At 40.4% G+C, this 17,957-nt stretch overlaps 1 protein-coding gene across 3 annotated transcripts; it reads left to right on the top strand.

Annotated features, from left to right (window-relative positions):
• Positions 1-3,434: 3,434 nt before the first annotated feature.
• Positions 3,435-17,676, top strand: STK17B (serine/threonine kinase 17b). Of its 3 annotated transcripts, none has more exons than XM_053947326.1 (8): positions 3,435-3,485; positions 5,531-5,686; positions 9,328-9,540; positions 11,193-11,337; positions 11,601-11,727; positions 12,622-12,670; positions 14,005-14,184; positions 15,981-17,676. In XM_053947326.1, the coding sequence occupies exons 2-8, from the start codon at positions 5,565-5,567 to the stop codon at positions 16,261-16,263; spliced, it is 1,119 nt and encodes a 372-aa protein (XP_053803301.1). In that variant the 5' UTR covers positions 3,435-3,485; positions 5,531-5,564; the 3' UTR covers positions 16,264-17,676. The 3 variants fall into 3 exon arrangements, with proteins under 3 accessions (XP_053803301.1, XP_053803300.1, XP_053803302.1); XM_053947325.1 differs by having other exon boundaries at positions 3,443-3,485; positions 5,528-5,686; XM_053947327.1 differs by lacking the exon at positions 3,435-3,485 and adding an exon at positions 6,594-6,655 and having other exon boundaries at positions 5,606-5,686.
• The last annotated feature ends 281 nt before the right edge of the window (positions 17,677-17,957 follow it).

Here is a 17,957-nt window from a genome sequence, read left to right as displayed (position 1 = left end):
ACAAGATACTTTTTCTGATACCTACTTTGCTCAGTGGTTTCTGGTGGCCTGTGGAGTCAGGCATATTACAAATCATGATTTTGGAAGTGGGGAAATTAAGGATTCTGCAGCCATATGCAACGTAATTTGAATAAGCTACATATGAAAAAAAAAAAACCACCTTATGACAAACAAACACACAAACACATCACAGCAAACACATTGGAGAGACCTGGGCCTCGTGGAAGAGCCTCTGCTTTTGAATGGAGCATCAGAGCTGGCAGCGACATACTTCCCAGCAGTGGCTGTAACACAGGAAAGCTCTCTTTTTCACAGGGGGAGTTAAATTCTGTTGTCTTTTATAAAAGTCAGTGGCCCCCACCAAATATTTCCTTCTTCTTTTCTAAGAGATGGTAGTGGTTAGAATGAAAGAAACTGGTCTTTAATCAGCTCTTAGGCAAGGGTTCTCCCCACCACAGCACAGCCTGAGGAGAATGGTTAAATGGCAACTTGTCACTTCTCCTGCGTGCTACACAAACTGTTTGGAGAATCTGATAGTGAAATGATATTTCCACTTTTAAAAACCTTTTTCTAGAAGGTGATTTTGCATTCTCTTGCTGCTACTCGAGATGTGGTGCAAGCTAACCTGAGTCATTGAAGGAGAGCTGCTGTGGGAAGAGGCAAGGCTTTGGGACTGGAGCCCTTTCAGAATCTGTTCTCTGTCATTCCTGATGTCAGACTTAGAAGATATTTTCATCCAGGTCACTGATTACTGATGCCACGTAGTGCACAATCACTCACTTTCCCTCAGTGTAAACACTGGAGTTGGCCTGGAGCTCGTGCTGGGTGACACTGAGGCAGCTGTGGGAAGCAGTGCCTGGTGGAATCCAGAGACTTCCCACTACATTGAGGAATGCCTTGTGTGAGAAGGTGGTGCAGAGATTCTAGTATGGGGGGAATCAGATTTTTTAAAAATTACCTATATTAAATAAAAACTAATTGGAGAAGGCTCAGACGCTTTGAGCTTCCAGCTGTGAAGCTCTTAATGTTGTGTGCTTGTCCCCACTGTCAGTGACAGTTCCCTGCTGAGAAGGGTAGGCTGCCATCTCTTCAAACATCACCAGCCCGGGACAGACCTGAGCTGAAACCAGCATTCCTTGAGGGAGCTGAGCTTTTCCACAAGGCTGGCTCCTTAGAACACCTGTGCCTCTGATCACCGGGGGCTGTGCATCACAGCTGTGCTAAATGGCTGCTGATCAAGTGGAAATAGTTCTTTCATGAAAGCCTCTAAAGGCTGAAAAGAGCCAGCTTTGTAATGGATCAATAATCAAGGTAAGCCAGAGAAGAAGTAACTAAGAATGGGAGTTATGTAGCAAACACCTTTAATTGCTATTTTTTAATTATCCTTAAGACCAGGTGTATACATTAGGAATAATAATAGTTTGTGATCCTGTACTGTTGTGACCTTCAGCCTACCTATTCCCCTCCTCCACCTTTGTTTGTCTGTCTCAGTTATGGTGTATCTAAGTAAAATTCCAAAGTCCTCAGGGTGGAGTCCTGTCAATTATACCCTTCTCTAAGTGCCATTCATGTTTCCATGGCATTATAGAAACAGATAACCAAGAGTACAATAACATGCATGTCATGAAGCATTTTTTGGTATTTAATTGTTTTCCAAAACTTAAAGGGAGAGTAGAGCAAATACTGAAGAGCATCAGTAAAGACAAAAAAATCAACTAAGGAGACAAACATAAGCACTGTCATTTACTTCTTGGCACCACGTGCTATAATAACCTAAAACATCTTAATTGTGGGCATCATTTAAATTTACTCTGTGGCTCATTTGGTATGTTTGGAATGCTGCCTGCTTTTCATACTGCACAAAGAGCACTTCTCAACAAAACCTATCCTGTCCACATGTTGTATTTTTATTTGACAGATGTATTTGAAATCATGTTATAATCAAGAAAGTGTACGATCTGGAACCCTGCAGAGATGGTGGAACTCTGTGGGAGAGAGTAAAGATTTTGGACTGCTTTTGTCAAAAATATCCACAGCTCAAAGTGCTAAAAAGCCAGATGGCATTTCAAGCAAGCAGGAGTTACATGTTTTCAGCAGGTATGTCAGGGTGCCAGCTACATGGTGTGACATATTCTAGACTCTTCAAGAATGCTTTCTGCTTTCTTATCTTCATTTATGTTACTTTCATCTTAATGCAAGCCTTGCTGTGACTGCATGACTTAGGCACTGTAATAAACACAGCAATTACCCATTTCACTGGCAGTGCCATGGCACAAACAGAATTAACCCAGTAACTCTAATGGTGCACTGCTGAAATTAAATACACAGCTCTAAAACTCTTATGCTGCATTACTATTACTGCCTTCGTGACAAATGTATTACAGAACGGATGTTTGCAAATTTCTAACTTGTTGGATTGCTTCAGAGGAAATCAATTTGACAAACAAATTGCAACTATTTTAGAACTCTTTCTAACTTCAACTTATTTCTGAACCATGCTTTAGGCTACTTTGAGTCCTTGGAAAGAGCCTTTGAAACCACAGGTTGGTCTTTTAACTATTTTTTTTGGTGGGCTTCTCACGAGGCTCTGAAGACCCTGTGTCCACTTGCATGCGTGACTAAGAGATTGTCAAACGCGCTCCGTGCGAGCCGTGTCTTACACAGAAGCACTGAAAGCGCTCTGTTGGCGGCAGCTGTGGCTGAGAACTGCTTTCTGGCTCGCTTTTTAACTGGACTGGGCCGCTGCTCGCTGCTGTGGTCGCTGAGCCTTCGCGGCCGCGTCACTCGCACGGCGGCAGCGGCGGCGGGGCCCGCACGGCGCCTCTGTCCCCGTGGCTCTGTCCCCGTGGCTCTGTCCCCGCGGCTCTGTCCCCGTGGCTCTGTCCCCGCCGCTGCGGCTTTTCCCCGCCACGTCCCGCACCAGGACGGAGCGGAAGCGCCGCAGGCGCGGCTCAGGTCCCCGGCTCCCCACCGCGGGGGGATGCACGGGACGCGTCCTGCACCGGGACCTGCCCGCGCACCTGCCCCGCTGCCTCGGCCGTTCCCCGCTGCTCCAGCGCTCGGGGACGCAGCGGACGCACCGAGGAGCCTTCGCTGCCACAGCAGCGGGACCGGGACGCGCCATCGGTGCCTTGTGGCCCGAAGCGGCGCACCCCACGAGGTGCGGACAGGAGCGCCCCGAGCCCCGGCACCCCCGCACGCCCAGCTCCCTCACGGCCGGGCCGGGCCCGCGGCGCGGGCGGGCGGCACCTGCTGTGGGGGCCGGGCAGCCGGCAGGGGGCGCTGCCCGCGCGGAGGGCGCTCCCGCCAATCGCCGGGCTTCTGGGCGCCGGGGCTGGCCGCGGATTGGTTGTTGTGCCGGGTGGGCGGGGCCTGGCACTCGCGCCGCTGGGACAGCCGCTCCCCCCGGGTTGCGCCTTTCAAACGCCGAGAGACGGCGAGAGAGCGGCAGCGGGGCCGTGAGGGACGGCGGGCGGCGGCCAGCGGTGAGTGTGCCCGGCCGGGGGGGAGCGGGCACTGTGCCCGGCCGGGGGGCTGCTGTGCTGTTCTGCTGGCTGGGCGCGGTGGAAGCCCCGCGCTGCCTTCCCGCCCGGTGCCGGGTCGTGCCGGTGGCAGCGCGGGGGTGCCTGTGAGGGGAGTCGGGGCTGTCCCGCGGGGGCCGGGCCGGGTCCCACCCGGCCGCTGCCGCCCTCCGTGGTCTTTCGCTGCCAAACATCTTCCTGGCCCGGACCAGGGACTCGACGTCTTTAGAAAAGGCTAAAGGAGCTGACTTTTTTCCCGGTTAAACTTCCCTAGTTAGTGGGAAGCCTTTTCTTCCCCCATAGCTAGTTGAATCTCATTCTCCTGAGTAGATTACGTGTTTCTTGTTGGGTTTCTGCCTGCTATGGGTATGTGTTCTTCTCTGTTCTTGATGATACTGGGCTAAAAAAAGGAGATGTGGTGTCTTACCAGAGAAACAATGTCAAGGCAACGTGAGGCAGAAGTTCTCCTTCTATACGAATGATCATGGAAAATGAAAGCTTACGTAATAAGCTCGATAATGGTAATAAATTTGATATCACTCAATCAGTGAGGCCAGTTATTGAACACAAATGGTTTTCTGCTGAAGTACAGCAGGAAGATACAGTTTAGGAGTTAAAGTTATCGAGTGAGCACAGCCCTAAAATTACACAGTCATGTAAAATTTCAGACATCAAAATCATCCTCTTAAATGGTAAACTGTCATATAATGGGGGGAGAAGGAATGCTTGCTTGTTACAGAGTGAGTCAAAGTCTTGTGTATTAGATTGTATTGTGATCTTTACATAATTTCTTAAAGAAGCTATTTCCTGCATATCAGATGATACTTTGAAGATATTTTTAAACTGTGTCATTTGGGTCTTTTTTCCTGTTAAATTATGTACAATGATTTGAATCTAAAATAGTTCTGATATGAATATCCATGTTCCATCCCACATGGGAATGTGAACAATGCTGGATTGTACTGGGTTACATTTGGATCATAACTAGTTCGAGTGCTCCCCCAGAAGTGTGTGACAGTGCATTTCTCTCATTTAAACTGCAAGTGTATTTTTGTGAGTTTGCTAACTGTCTCTGAATTGCAATTTGCCTTATTTTTTTTCTTTCACTAATAAAGGTAAACCTGCTCTTTGACTTAAAGAAGCCATCAATTACTACTTCTGGTATCCTTCAGTAACCTTTTTCTGCTTTGCTTTTGCATTTCACCTGAAGAGATGCTTCAGGCCTATAAATGTGAATACCAAACCCCAGTATTTTTATTTGGTTTGGTTTTGTTGGTTTTTTTTTTTTTTTCACTGTAGTAGAAATGATGTGGGTGGGTGCATCTTCATAATGTACTGTTCTACTGGTTTATTAAGGTAATTTAATCAGGATTACTACATCATTTGATTCTAAATGATCTGAACTTGCAAAGAGGACGTTGTCCATTCATGCTTCTCTCTGACAATTAACTTGGCCTTAAAAAGGAAACTTGGAGGAGCTATGAGTGAGCCTAATAACAAATGTGAATATTCCCACTGGGAAAAGAGCTCCACCTTGTTCTGTTGTTACCTATTCCTGCTGTGTTGCAGTTAACAAACAGGAAGGAGTTTTGGTAAATTCCCCCACAAATATCTGTTAAAAGTGTAAACTTAAAGGAAGTGTGGAACTTACCCAGAATCCAGGGAAGAGTTTCAGAATGATTAAGAAAAGGTGCATCTCATTAATACTTAAGTAGCTATTAGCATTTTTATTAGATCTAAAGCTTATCCCTAGTATCTTCTGGATATGCTCCTGGGAGAAAAAAAACCCTCCAACTTATCTTGAGTGTTTACATTATTAAATTATCATGTCTTGATTAGTATTCCTTTCAGGTTTTATTTTTACAGTGATTAAATGTGTTGTTTTCAGGCTGCTACTGAACAAAGTTCTGGCTATTTTACTTTTATAGCCCTAAACTCACAATATTTGTATACTTTCCTGTGCTGTAACTATGGAATTTCCAAAACTCTTAATTGTTTTGCTTCAGCAGGTGGCTGGTATTAGAGAGAGGCCTGCTCCTGACAATGTCGAGGAGAAAGCTGGAGAATAAAAGCCTTTCTGGCTTGTTGGCCACATCTCTGCACACACCAATCAAGGCAGAAAACTTCTACAATTTTTATATGCTTGAATCAAAAGAGCTAGGAAGGTAAGATTATTCCTATTTATTTTATTTGAGCAAGAGGAATTTCTGCTGCAAGAAAATTCTCTGTACAATGAAGCAAACCTTTATGGTAGCAGATGGAGAATGAAGTATGCCCCTCTCCTTCCCTGCCCCCTCCTTTGCATCACAGTGGGTTCTTTAGGGACAGGGAAGCATAAGCTGCCAGCCTATTCCACGTCAGAGAGATCTGGAGGGTTTTCATAGGCATGTAGATTTGGGATTATCTTCCTTTCCCTGCCACACAGATTCCAGGGGCATGGCCTAAACAAGAGATGACATAGGGTGATACTGTAAGAAAAAGAATTAGGATTTTGAGTTGGTTGTTCCAGGTGTTTGGGAGAGTTTTCTGAAATTCAAAAAACAAAGACCTTTTCTCTCCCCTTCCCAGCCTCAAGCAGTTAGACTGAGCTTCAAACAAGTTGCTGTTTCAGAGCAGTTTGGCAGCCTGCTTCCCTTGCTCTTGTTTGCAACAGTAAAATAGGAAATAAAATAACAAAGCACCCAAACCCTTGGCATTTATGACACTGTTTCAGACATACAAGTGAATGTGTGTTTTGAAATCACTGGGTTAATTCATACCTGGAAAATACTCAGTGGATTGGGTGTAAAGCCATGCAAACATGACGCTGTGATGTGTGTCTGAGCTCCCTGAACAGGAGGGTGCTGGGTCAGTCTCACAGCTGTGCCTGCTGTGCTGCATAAGGATCCTTTGCACCTGCAGCTCCTTCTGTCAGCAGAGATGCTTTTCTGCAAGTGGTTTGTGAGCTCTTCAGCCTTCATTGTTCTCTTGGGTTTTTTTTCTATTTTTCTAGCATGTGCTTTTTATCTGGTACACTTTTATAGAAGTGCACATTGCAGCCCATAACTTTCTTCTTTTCTTAACTTTTGTCAGCTCTGCTTTTGAATTCTAAGCTCTACAGAAGCAGTTTATATGCAGCACCCTCTAGAACTCAGGTATTGTTCCAACGCTGGATTTTCAGACTCTACATACTTGTGAGATGGTATCTAAAGCAAACAGAAGTGTAGATTTTATGTGAATTCCTGAACAGAGTTTTTAATTTTTTCTGTGCATGCAAAACCAGGCGTAACAAAGTAAGTGCCAAAACGCAAAGAAAACAGAAGCAGGATTCTGTTTCACAAACAAATTTGTGATTTCTCCTGGCCTAACTACATGTGTATTTTTTCATGGTTTTATGTGTATAAATGCTTTTTAAGTGATATAAAATCCATTTTTTCTTGTAACCTCTCTAAAGTATTCAATATGCTTTAATTTTCACTTGCAGTTTTCTTTTTCCTCTTGAGATTATGTAGTAAATAGTTCTCTTGTTCTCTGCTTAAGCTTCCCAAGCCCCATTTCTTCCTCCCACACCCTTATCTGTTGGGTCCTTTGGTATTTAAGACACTGACTCATGAAGCTGGCAGGTTAGGTTCTGTTTAGTGGGTTAAGTAGTTCTGTCCCTGGTGTGTGCATGGCTTGGCTTCTTTTGAAGTAGTTAAATTTCTGTGGTTTCTGAGCTGAGATATGAAAACATCCTGAAATCAGTTTTTCTTGTAGAGCTGGGCTGTGAAGGGGGATGGTTGCGCAGGCGAGGAGTGGGAACTGCTTCGCTTGCGTCAGTGCAGCACTTCCGAGCTGACTTTTTTTGTGTTTCTGGAGCAATTTCCACAGCTCTAAAAGACCTTTTTGTCTTATTTTTTTGCCTTAATTTTTGCCTTAATTGGCACGCTACTAATAAACAAGTGGAAATTCTTACATCTCAGATCTGGAGGTATCACTGACCCTGTTAAACCCACAGGAATCAGAGGGAAGATATGCCAGAACTACAGGGGAAGATCGTGCTGTTCTCATGAAACTGAACTGGTTCCCCTTTGTTAATTTTAGAGACAATTTGGTGGCTGGCAGGGTTGATGTGATGCTAAAAAGAGAATGTGAGCTGGAGAGGGGAGTGTTTTCAACTTGTGTATATTATAAAATTGAGCTCAGTAACTTCAAGTGCTCTGCAATAATAAGCTGGTTAACAATTGGGAAAGAACGTGGCCGTTTCAGGCTTACAAATAGTTGCTAAGGTGAAGAGTGTGCATGTATCAGACTAAATAACTTTCACCTCTAAAGTTTAGGGCTTTCAAAAAAGGGTAGAGAAAAGCTACAGCTAATTGATGTTGAAATAAATGATGACAGAAGGCCTGTTTTGTTAAATTTATTTTTAAGTTATAGCAGTATGATTCAAAGTCATCTTTAAACATTTAATAATTTAGGCACGTTTATGCAGTTATTTGCAAATGAAAATTGATTTTTTGCATGAGATGCTCTGTTTTGATCCCTGTTTTGATTAAATACTGAAGTATATATATATTTTTTTAAATACTTTTTTTAAAAGAAATGTTCCTTTTAAACACTGGTATTTTTGCACCAGAAAAAAGGCAAAGCCTGCAAGGCAATGTGGTATTTTCTACTAAAGAAGCTAATTTAGTTTAAAGAACACAGCTCAGATAGCTCATTCTGAGCTGTTCATTATGTTTGTCCTTAGTATGCTCTGGTAACAAAAAACACGGGTGGACAGGCTCATTTTGAAGAGATAAATGTAGGTTGTGCACTTTGTACATAGCTTGATACTGTTTTAGGAACTTTACTCACAGTTCATTGCAGTCTTTCAAGTTGTTTTTTTTGTAAATAAAGTTTCTTTAAATAAATATATTTTTTGTAAATAAGGTTTCTCTTTACAATTTGAAAACACTTTGCATATATGCAACCAGGCATTTCTGGGAATGTAATATTAGTAACTATAATTTTTTTTTTCAGGAGTTTATAACTTGGCTTAAAAAACCTGCATTTTTTTCCTCCTAATTTTTTCAAAGATCGGCTTGGTGTTTTAACTACAGCATGTGGTTTTCTTCTAAAAACATTTCTTTGCCAAAATATGTTTTTGTTTCCATACCTAAACAGTTGGCTAGGAAATAAAGCAATACACTTTGTCTAACTGTAATTGAGGAAGAGAATGCTAAGTGGTGGGTGCTTTCCTATGAAGATATTTTGAAGCATTTTGCAGATACCTGGGATTTTTGTAGCATTACTGCATGGTTTGTGGAAGGAAATTCTCTTTATGACCAAATTTTTTTTTTCACTCCTGCCCCACCCATGCATTTAAATGAGCTTTATTTTTCCTGTTCATTCTCTGCATTTCATAGGGGTTTGCTTTGTTTATTATTGTCCTGTAGGTGTTGTAATGAGGTTGAGTGGTTTTTAATATCTTGCTAACCTGAACAAAGCTCTGGGTGGCCTTCTAGGACCTCATGGCCAGCCTTGCTTTAAGCTGGAGGTTTTTGGGGACCTCCAGAAGTACTTTCCAGCCAAATTATTACAGTGAGAATGTCCCTGTAACCTGATCCTCTGTTTTAATGTTTAGCTAGGCTGTATAAAGGGAATTTTCCTGGGTCTCACCAGAGCTTCATCTAGCTTAGTATCCTTCCACAATGCCTGCAAGTGAATGTTCAGGAAACAGTGTAAGAGCAGGCCAAGCATGGCATTTCCCAATACATTTGTTTGTTTGTTTCCAATTATGTCTTTTTATTTCTAATGTTGCACTTTTGATTTCCTGCATCTCAATGTTTTCCCTTTTATTTCATAGAGGAAGATGTGCTGTGGTTAGAAAATGTGTAGCTAAATCCACGGGCCAAGAGTTTGCAGCTAAATTTTTAAAGAAAAGGAGAAGAGGTCAAGACTGCAAAGCAGAGATTGTGCATGAAATTGCTGTCCTTGAATTAATGAAATCCAATCCTCGCATAGTTAATCTGCATGAAGTCTATGAAACAGCAAATGAAATCATCTTAGTGTTGGAATAGTAAGTATGCCTTCATCACATGTTCCGTGTTTGTAGGAAAAAATCTTTCAATATCTTATTTTTTGCATGAATTGCCTGAATGCCCAGGAGAATTGCAGCAGTACCCTGTATATATTATGCTAATCTTTCATTGTAATATACTTCATATTTTTCCTTTAAGGATGTTTCAGGCAGACTGACTGGAAATAATGTTCTTGGAATACCATAGAAGGTCCTGAGTGCTTTGATGCAACTTAAATCACACACAAAAAAAAAACTGTCACTGATTCCAAGTACACAGATTTCAAAGAGGTTGAGCACTTCCATGCCTGTGAACTTCAAGTTAGCACTTGACATTTTTTAGTAACTGGAGACTTACAGTTACTTTGTTTGTTTTGAGCTCCTAAATTTAGTGGTTTTGTTGTTTTAAAATTGACTTTTGGAACTGTTTCCTAAAAAATTCCCATATTTTTTACAGATGTCCCCAGAGCGTCTTATTAGGTCTGAAAAATAAGTTTGATTTGGGAATTGAATTTGCATTATCTGTCATATTTATTGTATGTGTAAATATTTGTGTGGAGTGTAAGGAACAAAAATCCAGCCTGTGAAATTAATTCTTTCTAAGATTTAAGTTTCATGTACAAAATATTTGAAATACTGTTAGGGGTGGTCTCTGTACTCATTCTTTGGAAAATTTGAAGAAATTTAGCGAGATTCTATCTTAAAAAGCTTTTTGTTTGTTTTTTTTTTTTTCCCGAAACTAAATGACCCTTAACATATCATTTAGTCTAAGGCTTTTTTGCAAATCCTTTCCTGCAGTGCCTTCAGCTCTTTACCCATGTGGGTGCCCACCCATCCAGACCATAATGTAACTTGAGTACAGGAATACTGTGGGAGCCAGTGCTGAAAACCTTGTGAGAGTTGAAATTTGTGGCATCCTCTGCCCTTCCCCTCATGTCCATATTGCCATAAAGGCACCTAAGGCAGAGGCATTACTGACACCTCATGTAACCTCAGCAGGTCTGTGGCTGTGTTCATTCATTTTGTCCATTATCTGACTTTTTACTAGACTCTCATTTTAGAGAGTTTAGTAAACTTAGCAATGAAGTTTAGGCTCAGTGATCTGTAGTTTTGAGGAAACCCTTCATCCTTGAGAGGCACTCAGAGCAGGCTGAGTAATGATCTCAAACCCAGCCTGAAAGGAGACAGCTGACACTGCAGCCAAGTGTAGGAATAACTCATAAACCACAGGAACACAGATATTTCCATGCTGCTTTACACTGCTCTGAATTATTTATGAACTGGTCTCATGGAAGACATTTTAGATTTGACTTGAAAAGAAAGGCTTCTTTGATTAGGGACTGATGATAGAACTCGACTTCTGGAAGGCATCTTCCCATTTGCTTGAGGGGACCAGAGCATTATAAGGTTACCAGTCAAAGTGCTTTTTGCTGCCTCAACTGCTGTTGCAGGCTATAAGGAAAGAAAAAGCACCTTAACATTTTCTTCCCCTTTTCTAGGTGTTTTTATTAAATGTTCTACTGGAAATGTGTAAAAATAAAAATATTCCCAGCCTCTCTGATATTACAGGTATCTGTTAGATAAATACATGCTATTGAAAACATTTTTCAAAATTTAAACTTAATACATAGATGTCCTTCAATGTGTTTCAGTGCTGCTGGAGGAGAAATATTTGACTTGTGTGTCCCAGATCTGGATGACAGAATTGGTGAAAGGGATATTGTAAGGCTTATAAGGCAAATACTGGAAGGACTTTGCTGCTTGCATGAAAACAATATTGTTCATCTTGATTTAAAGGTGAGGCTGTAGCAGGCTTTGTTTTAGCACTTTACCTTCAATTTACTATGTTTATCAGTGCCATTTGTTAAATGCATTAAAAAGATGAGAAAAAGGAGATTTAATAATATTAAAATGAGATTAAAAGGATAGAGATGAAATATTTTAAAGTAACATTTAGCAATAAGTATTCTGTAATAGAAGCTGAAGTGCCATTTAGTACATTGGGCTTTTTTTTTCAGACTGTATTTTATTAATTAGGAATGCATTTTTTTCTATTCTAGCCTCAAAATATTTTGCTGAGCAGCATTAATCCTCTTGGTGATGTAAAAATTGTAGATTTTGGGATGTCCCGGAAGCTTGAGAATTCCAATGAACTGCGGCAGATCATGGGAACCACAGAGTATCTCGGTATGGAAGGGCTGCTTCACAGCATCTCATGTGGGCTTTCCAGAAAACAGGAACAGTTCATGTAGCACACTGAACAAATTACAAGCTGATAAAGAATGTCATAGGAGAAGGCAACATGTTCTGAGCTGCTCTTTTTTAAGAGTAGTCAATAAATATTTGCACCAAAAAATCCTGAATTATATCAATAAGTGCAGCTCTCAATTTCATACTGTAGTATTTGCTGAGTTAAAGGCTGTTAAATTGTTCTGATTAGAATTGAAATACAATGTTAGCATGCACAAAGAACTGTTCTTTAAATTAATGTAACATCTTTAATGTTATTCAATATGATGATTTAATGAGATTAAAATAGTCCTTGGAAAGGGAAAGATGTTAACACTTGGCCCTCTCTGAGGGGCAAGTTTCCTTCATGATTTGCCAACACTCAGTGTTAAGAGCACTTCATTCTGCAGTGAATAACTTGCTACCTAGCCTATGCTAACAGCCACTGATCCTAAAATTGGCTTGATCATCTTGTGTTGCAGCTTTAACGTGCCAAAGGCTCTATACATTCCCTTTATAAAGCTGTATAATTCACAACCTCTTAGGAGAAAAATGTACGTGAAAAAATGTATGAGAAAAAATGTATGCATCTGATTCAAACACATCTTGAAACTTGGATAAACTTCAGGCCATGTAGTGCCACTTTGGTGTGAACCAAGTAAACATCTGTGTCTAGGCAAATGGAAATAACTTTTTGCCACCTTGTGGCTTGGAAATAATAAACCTAATTATTGAAACTACATGTTGAGTCTCATAATAATGGCTGGCAAAAGAATGCCAGAAATGTAGTTTGTGTTTCAAGGCCATTTGAATAAGGTATTTGTTAAAGCGTTTTTCTTCCCATCTCTTTAGCTCCAGAAATCTTGAACTATGATCCTATTACTACAGCTACAGACATGTGGTAGGTTTGATCTTCATTTTACTGAGTTTACTTTAACAACCTAAGGGCTTGATGCAGTTTCATCTGGCCTTCAAGAATCCCCTTCTGTTGATGGGCTGGCTGAAAGAGGGAGGGGATGAAACCCTCAGGATATAACTCGGGGCTTACAGGAATTTATGGGTCTGTTGCACACTTAGTGGGGAATGCAGGTGGTTTCTGAGCCTGTGGAGGATAGATGTTTGTTCTGAGGGAATAATAACAGTGGCTGCGTAACATACTTGAGTTATTACTTACTCCTGGGTGACATGCTTCAGGTATTAGCTACTCTAGGACACTTCCCTCCCCACTTTTATGTTGTTAAAGAATTTTTTATACAAATTATAAGAACGATGTAAACTCCCTACTTATTTTTAGAGGAGTCTCTACAGAGTGAATCATAAAAAATGACAAGTACCTTGAACTGACCCACAAGATTTTGTGGTGGTCTAATTTTATGTGCTATGTTAAAGACTAGCTTTGAAATGTTTCCTTCAAAACAAAAAATCTTCAGCATCTTAATTTTCACTGCTAAAAGTTGCTAGTTGCTCCTTTGAAATCCTCAATTCATAATAGTAACTAAATCTGTTAATGAATGTTTTTAAATCGCATATTATTTTCCTGCTTTTGTGGGAAGACATAAGAAAACCCCTATTGATGCTGTGCTCACAATGACAAACCCAGCAGCTGCATGTTTCCACACTGTAATGAGTACTAAATTCTGATCTATCAGATCACAAAAATGTTTTTATTATGCATCAAGAAACCATCTTAAGATTTAGAGTCGATTGCATGATCTGTGGTACTCTTGTTCATGTTTTGGGAGAAAAATCTCAGCTAGAAGAGATGGTAACACAACTCAGATGTCAAATGTACAGAGAGGTTGATTAAGTCTTTGCTCTGTTATCCAGAATTGCAGTGAAAGATGGGTTTTATTTGCATGCAGATTAGAAAGTCTGTATTTTTTGCAGCTCTATCATCCAGAATTGCCATGTGTCCCAAGAGTGGCCTGTGTAAAAGTGGTATTTCCTTTCCTAACAATCTCAGTAGGAAGTAAAAGGTCTATTGAAATTAAACAGATTTCAGAAATCCTTTCATTGAGATACATACACACGTTTCTTTCCTTGTGTCTGTATATGCAGTCACGTTGGAATTACATAAAATTGAGGTGTAACATGTTGGCTGTAATTCGGAGAGTGGGACGTGCCGGGAAGTTTGATCTGCAGCACAGTAACTATACAGGGTATATTGTTCAGATTCTCTAATAGGTTTATACAGTTTGTTCTCTAGTAGGTTTATATATTGTGATCTTATCTCAGGAACATCGGTGTCATCTCATACATGCTGCTGACACAAGAATCTCCATTTGTGGGAGCTGATGTTCAAGAAACTTACCTTAATATATCTCAAGTTAATGTGGATTATTCAGAAGAAACATTTTCATCAGTTTCACAGCCTGCAAAAGACTTCATTCAAAAACTTCTCATAAAAAATCCAGAGTAAGTAGCAAACTCCTCCAGGAAAGAATCCTAAATTTTTGGAGCACCTAGAAAAAATGAATGTTAATTTATGTGCTTAATGTCACTGATGAGATCAGTTGGATATTTCACAATGTGTTATTTTCAACTGAATATTTAAAAGTGCAGGTTTATGCTTTTCCATAATGTGTGAGAAGAATCTTGGATTCAATGTCTGGCTAAAATCGTCAGATATTATTTTTATTATTTTTACAGATAATGTTATTATTAGTGAGGCTTGTTCTTTGAGGTTTTTTTTTTGTTTGAGTATCTTTATATTTTCATTCAGATGACAGATTTTTATCAGATTTTATTAACATATACTCTAGAAAGGCCACCTTTTTCTATAATTATTGTAGTTTGGAAAGGCAATGCAACCTCTTTGCAGTGCTTTCTTGTTTCCTGATTGACCTTTATCTTTTTACTTAAATACCTCTCTTACTATATTTTTATACTTGGCAGTTTTTTGCCTTGTTCAGTGTTCTAAAAATGTTTTCAATCCAAAACTTGTTTGTTTGTAAGGCACACTCCCTTAACTCTGCATTCTTCAGGAGTTCAGACTCCAATCAAGGCCTTGCAAAGAAGCTGAACTTTGAGAAGTGAGCTGGTCAGGTGTTAATGACTGCAGTGCTAGATATTGTCACCTGTAGTGTGGCAGTAATCCTTGTCATCTTCAGAGAGCCTCCAGCTCTCCAGGAGTGATGCTGCCTGGCTGAGAGAGGCTCTTGGGTAGGAGGACATTCCTGGGAAGTGGCTGCTCTGAGGCAATAAGGTCTCCATATAGTCATGTCTAAAGAGCCTATCTTAGTATCTCACATACACAGTTCGTCAGGATCTGAAATGATTCACAAAACCCCAGTATCATGAGGGAATCTTGTCTCTCATGTTTGTGGAGCACCTAGAAAAAAGTAATCAATGATTAAGAACCTGCTTTGATAACACTTATTGTGGACCTGTGGGATATTTGATATTCTGTCACAATTACTTCTCATTTTCTCCTGGGCATCTCAAGAGTCTTCATTATATACTCAATAAGCTGCCTTTTTTAAATTCCCGTTCCAATTCTTGATGACTAAAATTCCTTGAATTTTAAGAGGGAAAGTCGGTTCTCAGAGAGTCAACTCTGTAAAGTTACACTTTTCTGACTGAAAAATATTCCTGTGTTCTGGTGGAGTTAGGGACAAGTAGTGGGCTGTATTGCCTTGGAGCCAGTTTTCTGGCAAGTTCTGTGGAAGTTAACAATGCAGAACACAATTAAAACTTGCAGTAGCACTGTACTATGTTATCCACAGGAGCAATTTTCTAAGTCTGGTTTGTTGGGTAGGATCCAAATTTTGATAGAGTTTATGCCAGATGAATTGCAAGAGTAAAACACTAGAAAATATCAGAGTTGATGGCATCCTGTTAACGTGGCTATCCTTGAAAGCATAATGAATGGATATTCATGACCCTCACTGTTTATGGTCTGTATAAAATGTATTACTTTAAAAGTAAAAGCAAGTGCCCATTTATGTGCACCATGTTGAAAACATTCCCAGGGACTAGGTTCTTTGTTCTGATGAAAGCTTACCAGCTTTAGGGTAAACCATATCAACTAAATTGAGATGGATGTAGCCAATACTTAACCATGTTTTGTAGCAGCTGAGGAAGGGGAGAAAACATAACCAATATTGACTCTTCAATGACAATTTTACTTAGGATTTTTAGCATCAGAGCTATTTTGATTTTTTAGTATTGGTGGAACTAACTCAAGCACCTTCCCCTTTCTCTCGCCGAAGGGACAGGCCCACTGCATTGGACTGTCTGTCCCATTCGTGGTTGCAGCAAGGGGAGCTCACGCTCCTGTGCAGCCCTGAAGAAACTTGCTGCTCCTCTCAGCTGCCAGGACACACAGCCAAGTGCTCAGAAGAGCGGAGTGTAAAATCCAGCTGCAACGGGAGCTGCAGCGACAAGGAGGACAAGGAGAACATCCCCGAGGACAGCAGCACGCTCTCCAAACGCTTCCGCTTCGACGACTCATTGCAGTATCCCCAAGACTTCATGACAGACTTCGTGTGCTAATGTAGAACACAGACTTCTCATGAAATGAAAGCATAATCTGTTCCAGTGGTGAAAGAAAGGTTCTGGCTTGCCAATTCGTGCAGCATCAGCATACTGGAAATGCACTTTGATTCTTTCATGCTGGTGCCTCCTTTTCTATCCATTGCTGGCAGTGGATTTAACTCCTGAGGAATTGGAGTTGTTGCACCAATAAAATGAATTATTTTTTTTAAGAAGATATAATTAAATATTTTTGCACTTTTCAAGTTCTAGTCAAAAGATGATGCTAGAGTGAACAAACTGAAACCTGCAAATGAACTTAAGCATAGCCTTTGCCAAACAGGAGTTGAACACATGCATGCTTTTAGGACTACCCTTAGTAAGAAATTGGGAAGGGAAGCAGAGAATAGAATCTTGCTGGTTTACTGGAGTTGCTTGCTGCCATTCTCACCACTTTGAATAGAAGCTAAATTTGATGTTTCGGGACTATGGTACATCTGTTGGGGCCATTTGGAAACCTGTTTTACCTCTGGGATCACTAGTAGTTCCAAAAGGTCACTAGACCTTTTGGATCTGGTCTACTTGGGCATTATCATGCATATTCTGTGTAGTTATGCAGTGTTGGATCTCTGCAGCACTTGGCATAGAAAACAGGTAGATTGTCAGTCCTTGTGCTTGTGATCCTTGGCTTCTTACCATAAATTACATTTGAAGATGAGGTTCCTGTGCTGATGTGACTATTTGAACTTGGTGGTTTGCTTTTATCAAACCTCTGAAATAGTATAATCTACCTGTATTGATTTTCCTTACCTTAAAAAAAAAACCCAAAACAATCCTCCCTAAAAAACCCCACACAAGCAAGCACCAAAACACAAAGCCTCTAGTTAAAAGAGTAAACTGAGTAAACTGAAAATAACCATTTTTGCCAGTGAAACAGCAATTAACAGCTTTTCTCTGTGCCCCTCTAATGTAGAAGTGTATCTTGCTGTCAATTAGTGTTGCCCATAATTACTCAGCTTCATGCCTGCTCTGAGAAATGGACTGCAGTGTGTTAGTATTTCAAGACAAACTACCTAATAATTGTTTTAAGCCTTTAAAATTGGTTTGGTTAGTGGTATTTTTTAAAGTTCTGTGCCTTCCACTCTCACTTGTTTCTGGCTCTGAGGTAATAATACCTGTGTAAAGTTTTGTCTTAAAGCAAGTGCCAGTTGTGCCTTAACAGCATGAAAGTAATACTCATAAAATAAGCCCCTTAATCATAACAGAGCTTGTGAGCCTTTTTGGGCAGTGAATTTCTTAAAACTCTTAGAGATATTTTGAAAGTAAATACCACTTTAAAATATTTCAAGATTTTCCATTCCTCAAAGCTTAAATTTAATTGTCTTTTAATTGGATTTGTTTTCTGTAATAAAATACCACAATCTGATAATCTTTTTCAAGTGTGCCTGTGGATTTGTCAGTAGTTGGGCAGATGGGCATATTGGAATATGATTGAGAGGTGAACCTGATGAGTGGTAAAAGGTTGTGTTTTATCTTTCTTCACAAAAGGAAAGAGCAGATTTTTCCCAAACAGATTTCAATGTAAGGCGTCACCAAAATGCATGGGGGTATTCAGAACTGTTGTTGTGGACTGGGGGAATGCTCACATTGACAATTGGAAAGCAGACTGAGGTGTAAGGCATGTAAAACTTTTCAGCTTGTGTTTGTCAGAAGAA

Source organism: Vidua chalybeata, chromosome 7, assembly GCF_026979565.1.
Source record: "Vidua chalybeata isolate OUT-0048 chromosome 7, bVidCha1 merged haplotype, whole genome shotgun sequence".
NCBI classification, from domain to species: domain Eukaryota; kingdom Metazoa; phylum Chordata; class Aves; order Passeriformes; family Viduidae; genus Vidua; species Vidua chalybeata.
Note: the sequence above shows the minus strand (reverse complement) of the source record. Positions and strands in the feature narration are given on the sequence as shown.